Genomic DNA, 8,161 nt, shown 5'->3' on the forward strand with positions numbered 1-8,161 from the left:
TGGAGGATCGGAATGAACAAATTAACTCTTACATTACAATGTTCTTACAAGTCTGATGAAGAGTACATGTTACGTGTATTTGCAGAAGCAGCTCTGGGGTTTTTTTCTAAATCACCTCTTACATTCACATAGAGAGTCAGACACCTTCGAAATACATTTCAGATACCTTCAGATCTCAATCACTCTTGTGGAATACAAATTTAATTTTAGCAGTATCTACTAAAACAACAAGGAGCCACAGTAGCTCAGTTGGTAGAGCATCTGAGTCACAAGCAAAGGGTCTTGGATGCAGTCACATTTTCTTCTGAGCTTCTGTTCTTCCAGCAGTGAATGAGTAGCTGGGTCTATTATATTATGGTGAAAAGTACTCTGCATCCTATCCAAAGATTGTTGCTGTCTGTTTACCACCACAGAAACCAGAATAAAATCTGGCTCCGTTTTGTGTTTTATTTATCTCTGAAGGACCACGAGGACTTATTTTTATTTGATTATCTCCCTTCTAGAGAAAGTCCATGGATAAAGAGGCTGGCCTAACAACAGAGGCTGGAATAACATCAGTGTCCATGCAGCCAACAGACAGAAATGAAGCCCTTGGTAGATACCTTATAAGCCCAATGGCTCAATGAAGAATAAGTAAGTAAGTATCTCCCATCTTACCGCTCTTTGTCCTTTTGAATGCCTGGGAACTGTGGCCTGGCGAAAGAGACCGCTTGAAAGCTGCCTTACTGTAGTCTCCTCTGGCATCCTCTTTGTCTGAGAAAAAGGGTGAAAATACAAATTAATTTTCAAAAAGCTGCAGACAAAAAGCCTCAGCAGAAAAACTTGGCAAATGCGTTTGCACATTAGTTTTATTGGTATCATCAGAACTTGCCTTATGCCTATGTTGAACGGTAATTGATTAAAGAAAAGCTTATATCAGAAATGGCAAAAGCAGGCAGTCAGCAAGCTGTTTAGTAGAACCTGTAGCAATGCTGTTTACGTATTGTTTATTACTTTTAACTTTTACTAAAACATTCAATTAAAACATCACATCTGTGGTGTTTCATTCATCCTGCTTTGTTGATAAAGGGGAAACCCGAAAAGTTCATTTGATCTGTTTTTTTAATTAAATTGAAGCTTACATTCAACTTCACATTATTATTTATTTCTTCGAGCTTCGAGCAGCAACATTTACATTACATGGCACAGAAAAACTTACTTCTCCATATCTGTCTTTCTGAAGGCCTCACCTTGGAAATATATCTTAACTTAAATCCAGAATAAGGACAGAAACAAATCCGAAAGGGACAGCAGAGGGAGCTAATGAGAAATAGAAGACCCTATCAGAAGTGCCAAATAATAAAACAAATTACTTTTGGATGATGAGGCTGATGAACTGTCTTTCCCAATTCCAGCAAAATATCGAGGTGACTTGCCACCCCCAGAGATGTCCGTTTCTTCTTCTCCACCTCCTCCTCCTCCACCACCATCATCATCTCCCTTCCCTTCCACCACATCTGCTTTTACTTCAGTTTTAGATGTACTTTCTTGCTCAGCCGTCGCGCGTTCAGCCTTTTCCTCTTTCATAAGTTCATGAAGTCTGGCCAACATGATGGGTATCTGAGTGGGTATAATGAAAAAAGCAAGTAGCTGCAATTAAACAAAATTTTGGAATCGGTAAAGCAAAGCCTTACAAAGCAATTATTCTAATATTGTATATTTCTTTTTTCTTTTTCTGTTTTCATTGCCGTTTATTTCTGCAACAAATACCAGCATGCATAAAAAATTGAGCTTTTTTTTTAAAAATTATATATATATATATATATATATATATATATATATATATATATATATATATATATATAATATATAATATATATAGTGCAATATCCACTATAATGTAAGCTGGAAAGAGCACATAACTGAAGAGCTCTACAGTGACCTCCCCCCAGTGACCTTGAAGATTCAAAAGAGAAGACTGAGACTTGCGGGGCACTGCTGGAGACACAAGGAGGAGATTGCAAGCAGTCTTGTTCTATGGGAACCACCTGAGCGAACAACACCCGGGAGCTGCGTACACTTATGGAGGACAGGACAGAATGGCGAAGACGTGTGGCTCATGTTGGGCGCCCCAAGGGGCGGCCTAAGTAAGTAAGTAAGCAAGTAAGTAATATCCACTAAATGTGCTCAAAGGGCTTTACAAGGGGTCCCTGGTCAACAGCAACATTTAACATGTAGGACGGAACATGCCGCCTGTTAGGCGATATTACAATTTTTCGGATAAAAGACATCGCTGTTGACGGCCAGGTACTCATTTTACACCTTAGTACAGTGAGAGAATGTGAGTAAAGAGTCTTTTCCAAGGACTCAACTAAGTGCTGAGAGAGGCTCGAACCCAGGATCTTCCAATCCAAAAGCGAGTGTCATACCACTAGACCACATAGCCGCACATAAAATATAAATGTCACATCGATTAGTGAGTAGTGCAATATCTTGTTTTATCAAACAAGGCATGAAATGGGATATTGAGCATTATCTATGACAAGATCTGTGACAATATTTCAAAACATGAGTTTTGCAACAATTATTGTCACCCATCCAGTTACTCTGTTCTCAGCATTGTCTTTCGAAAGGGCTTCAGTATGAATGAAATAAATTTAGTTAAAAGCTTCCTCTCCTCCCCCTAAAGGAGGTTAGAAACAGGAACAGAATGCATCAAAACTCAATTACAAGTAGTAATGAACAAAAAGAAACGTATGAGGTAATTTTTGTTTTCGTTTTTATTGTTTTTAAGGGTTTTACGGCGCTTGAAACACATTAAGGTTATATCAGCGTCAGAGGTAATTTTTCAGTGTTTGACAAATTTTGCTTTCTTAAATCAAATTGATAAACTTTCCATCTAAACTGGATAAATACATTAACAAATTATCATGGATTATAAGATGACGTGGAATCTAGTAAGTTGGATTTATTTTTTTATATATTGGCCTCGAATCCCTCTCTCCATTGAGAGCAGGTGTGCAGACAGTATAAATGTTTATTATCATTATTGACAATATTATGAACTAAATTAAATTAAACAATAGAATAACATACTAAAATATATAAACAAAAATAATTTAATCTTATTCTTCAACATCACCTTTTTGATTAACAATATAACACTTAGAAATCCATTGTATAATAATGAATTAAGTAACAAATTTATTGGAAGGAAGGGTGTAGACCAAAATGGAATCAAAACGGACGTTTGTTTTTGGGAGGAAAACAGGCCTTTGGGGAAAGAGTTAAGGATGTGACAGATACTGTGGGAGTTCTGGTACAAAAGAAATGCGTAACATGCAACTTGTACAATTAATGGAAATTAGGTTTGATATGGCCAGCAGGGTGAATAAATAAATCCTTGTTGAACCATGGAAATGTGCGATATCAATATAAATGAACATTTTAATTAATCTGTTTTCGTTTAAATTGCACAATGCATAACACCTTTGATTACACTGTTCTCTACTATTAAAAGTAAAATTAAGTTCGGATGCATATAATCATGTTTGAATTGACCAAATCGAGATCAAGCAGAAATTGACTTCAGATAAATATTCACTAAACCATTATTCTTGGTTTTGATCCTTTGTTAATTATAACTTTCATTTGAATTGTCTATCTCACATAAAATATATTGGTTACGTTTAAATGTTTATTGAAGTTTCTTTGCATATATCTATTATTTACCATGTGAACATTTTGATCCCTGAATTTAACAGCCATATCATTGAGTTCCATGGCTCCTCCTAGGAGTCCAGTAGAATAAGACTTGAGAGGTTCTTGGGCAAACTCAGACCAGTAGTAAAGTCGCTCCACAACTCCTTCCTAAGAATAAGAAGAAATTATTTGTGAGACACGAATCAAAATTTCATTTGATTACGATAAACTAGTGGAATCCATCCAGTAGCAGACTTGCCAAATTGAAAACTTCAAATTTAGTCATTTTAATGTCAATTTTTAGTAACTTGACAAGGAAATTCGTAATTTCTGAAATTGTGTATGAACAACCACAATATTATCATTATTATTATTATTATCATCATTATTATAGTAGTAGTAATAGTAGTAGTAGTAGTAGTAGTAGTAGTAGTAGTAGTAGTAGTAGTAGTAGTAGTAGTAGTAGTAGTAGTAGTAGTAGTAGTAGTAGTAGTAGTAGTAGTAGTAGTAGTTATTAAAAATTCGTAATGTTCCATTAAATTTCGTATTTGGCCATGAAATGTGTCTAAAATTCGTAAAATTACGAAAAATTCAGTATGTATGCAGTGGTTCAAAGACAGGGGCCAGGAAATAGAATTTGCTAGGATATCTCTAAATGTATTTTTAAAATGTTTTGTTTTAAATGTTCTTTATCAATATATCAGGTTCTATCTCAAAAGAAAAACTGGTATAAATCTAGGCCTAGCCGCAACAAAATGTCCAAAGTGTGAAAAAGGGGTTCAGCTTTTTGATCAAGGTAAAATAAGATTTCAAAATTATTTACATTTAATATAAAATAACTAAGGATGCAGAGGAGTTAGCTAACAATCAAAGACACTAATGTCAGCCCCAGGTGCAGTTATTTTTTCTAAAATCTCTATCCACCGAGCAGTAAAAGAGTAGTTGTTAGACCGGGCAGAAAGTACTTTGCAACTGATTAGTGTGCTATCCAAAGGGTAGCAGGTAAGTGTAATTGTCCATTCATCTCAACAGAAACCAGGATAAACTCACTCCAAAGGACTGCCATTTCTTTTTTCCCATTTTAAACATTTGACAATCACAGATATTCAGCTAACTACCGGATCTTTCACACTTTTTCAAAAAGGCCCAATGGTAAGTTTTTTACCTGTCTACATTAAGTCAATACTTACCATTTCTCTGAATGGTACACTGGCCTCAAGACCAGGCAAGAGAACCAGGAGGACTCGGCAGGCAGCTGTGAATAGAGTGCCTCCATTGTGGTAGGATCCTTGAAGGACATAGTTGCCCACAATCTAAAAAAGAAATAATGAAAATGTGGTACTTCAATTAAACAAATCTCAAAACAACAGCGATGCACTTGTACTACCGTACCGTATTTCATTTAAGGCCGAATATAGGACTTGTCCTTTAAATGCGGCTATGTGGTCTTGTGGTATGACACTCGCTTTCGGATCGGAAGGTCCTGGGTCCGAGCCTCGCTCGGTGCATAGTTGAGTCCTTGGAGAAGGCTCTTTATTCACATTCTCTCACCGCACTCAGATGTAAAATGAGTACCTGGCTGTTAACAACGTTGTCTCTGTCCGAAAAAATTATAATATCGCCTAACAGGCGTCATGACCCGTCCTAAATCTTAAATGTTGCTGTTGGCCAGGGACTCCTTGTAAAGCGATTTCAGCACATTTAGTGGATAGTGCGCTATATAAAAGCTCATTTTTTTTTTCTTATACAGTAGCACATAACTACATTATGGCACACTTACAAACTATTTTACAAATCGTAAATAGTAATGAAAACACAGCTATAAACAATGTAAAGTCAAAACTAACAATTCTGGACAACTGAAGGTATTGAAAACTTTTCATATTTAAATCAAAATTGCACAAATATTATATAATAATAAATTAATCAATCATGCATGAATCTCAGAAAAAAATTCGCTCTCTGGCATCCATGACCATAAACAGTTTCATTTTTTGATTTTTAAACAGAGACTATTCCATATTTTCGCTATGCTTATAATAAACAGATTATATCTAATTTTGGTTAGAAATCTTTATATATATATATATATATATATATATATATATATATATATATATATATATATATTATTTATTTTTTATTTTATCTTTTTTTAAACTTGTCGCCTCTGATATCTGATGTGTGGAATATGTATGAAAATGGAAGGACTTAAGTGGTTTATATTGTGAATGATCTTGTAGAGCTGTGTTAAATTTCCCTACCCCTTTTGTAATAGAGACGTGAAAGATCAAGGAATGCTCGATGCTCATCATATATCATATTCAAAGCCATGAAGCATTTGTTGCTCATATTTGAATTGTTTCAAGACTAATTTACTATCCTACTTATATTGGGGCCCAAACACTATTCCAGGACTCAAGAAAAGATTTTTTAAAAAGAAAGTGAAAATACTAAAATATAATTGACTAAACCGTCTGTATCATTCCTAACATGTAATTAGCTTCAGTTATACAATCATTAATATGGACATCAAAGTTAAAAAATGAGGATCCAAAGGAACACAAATATGTACTAAAATTATTATAAACTGATTGATATCATGGAATCGACAGGCTTAATCGAATCCATATATAATATATATTATGTTACTTTTCTTTGTGTGTCATGAATAGAATCTTGATGAGGGAATGTTTTTAAGCGAAAATGTATAACTATGTATTTTTATGCACTAAGTGTTAAAACCTATGTCGGTCAAAGGCTTCTATTAACCTGACTAAATTATTTATGAAACATTTTTTTAATGCCGACAATAAATAAATATTTGAAATAGAAATCCATATTTTCTCTTTTATGCTCACAAATTCCAAAATAATATGTTCTGCTCCATATCAATATGATTTTGTTCTGTTTTTTAATACAGAATAAAACATTATCATTGATACATGAGAATCCAATTTTTAAAGTTAAAATTAAGAGCATTAAAATCTTATTTTAAATACAATTTGAACTAAAATCAAACTACTTACAGTGTTCATAAAATCTTCATTTTTGAAAGTGCACTTCATCATCTGTCCCAATCCGCAGGTAGGCAATTGGCGTCCTGGATAAAACAAGGCAGTATGGTTAAATGTCAATTTATCTTTTTCTTTAAGGGGGAGAACGACATTAAAAATGATGAATTTTGACCCAGTTTGCTAAAATTAGATTTTGGTGAGATGTTGTCATATGACCATTTGTCTGCATAAAAAATGGCATGAGAACTTCATCTTCAGTTTTTTTTCAATTCAAAATAACATATTTTGTGACCCATAGTATGGTTAAATCCTGCCCATTTTTAGTTTCAGTGGACTGATTTCATGAAAGAATGTCAAATAGTCTTTATAACTAAGTAAAGACAAAAACATATCAATGAAAAGTAAAAACTCTCCTCTATCTTCAACAACCAATCACTTTGTTCTCAATAATGTCATGTGGTCACAATTTAATCAGAGAGCGAGAGGAAATTTTATCCCTAAACTCGTTTACTTTGACTTTTAAATGCGTTTTCCTCAAAACTGCAATTTTCGTCACTAAAAACCTATCTCCCCCCTCAGTTTCCAACCAATCTTCTTCAAACATTCTACAAATGAGTGTCATACAAATACGCAGGTCCTCTAGGAGCCGGATTTTTAAAAAAAAGAAAAAAAATATGAGTAATTTGAAATTATGTAACTTTTTTCAAGGGGAATAATCGAGTAATAACTTTGAACTTAATTTTTAAAGTTTCTAATCAGAAAATTAAAAATCGGGCTTCTAGAGTCTCTATTTTCCTTTTTTTTCTACCTCTGGCCAAAATATTATGGCAATCGCTTGATAAACAAAAAAGCCTTTGACTTTTTGAAAAAAATTATATGCAATCATCCTTCCCAAACAAATACATTATGATTGTGCATAGAAGTTTAGGATATTTCATCAAATTAAAAAAAATGACCCTTTAGTGTCGCTCCCCCCCCCCCCCCCCCCCCCCCTTAAAAAACCTTTCAAGCTAAAATTATGCTTGTTTGTTTTTAAGGGTTTTACGGCTCTTGCAACACATTATGGTCATATCAGCGCCAGTAAAAAGGAAGAAATTGGGATAGTAAAAAGCTCTAGAATTACAATTAAAGCACCCAAGAAAAGGTAAGACAAAGGGGAATTGGTTCAAATAGGAAACAAAGGTAGATTCCAAGAGCACACTACAAATTACTTAGTTTGGAATCACCTAAAAGTCTAATCCTGACACGGGCACAGGTCCCCACGAAAGGAATAAACTCAAATGTTTACAAATCATACAAGATATGTAAAAGAATAATACGGTGCATAGCTCATACGGCATATTTCCAAGGCTAAAAATATCACCTCCCAAAACTCAACTATACAATTGACTGTTTCCCTCCCAGTTAGGGTATCCGGCCAGGGCCAGGACAAAACCAAGTTAAACTCATTACAGAAAGCATGT

At 34.4% G+C, this 8,161-nt stretch overlaps 1 protein-coding gene across 10 annotated transcripts in view; it reads right to left on the minus strand.

The window, feature by feature from the left end:
* Positions 1 to 8,161, minus strand: part of LOC144974618 (DDB1- and CUL4-associated factor 1-like) — a 58,207-nt gene that overhangs the window by 44,250 nt on the left and 5,796 nt on the right. For all 10 annotated transcript variants that reach the window (XM_078917667.1, XM_078917666.1, XM_078917661.1 and 7 more), the window contains exons 4-8: positions 6,711 to 6,784; positions 4,872 to 4,994; positions 3,712 to 3,849; positions 1,353 to 1,599; positions 658 to 753 (exon numbers count right to left, since the gene is read on the minus strand). In XM_078917667.1, coding sequence (XP_078773793.1) covers positions 658 to 753; positions 1,353 to 1,599; positions 3,712 to 3,849; positions 4,872 to 4,994; positions 6,711 to 6,784 — 678 coding nt within the window. The remainder of the gene's footprint in view (positions 1 to 657; positions 754 to 1,352; positions 1,600 to 3,711; positions 3,850 to 4,871; positions 4,995 to 6,710; positions 6,785 to 8,161) is intronic.

The sequence above is a fragment of the Berghia stephanieae genome, chromosome 6, assembly GCF_034508935.2.
Source record: "Berghia stephanieae isolate SIO BIC M18660-M18661 chromosome 6, UCSD_Bste_1.3, whole genome shotgun sequence".
Classification (NCBI taxonomy): Eukaryota; Metazoa; Mollusca; class Gastropoda; order Nudibranchia; family Aeolidiidae; genus Berghia; species Berghia stephanieae.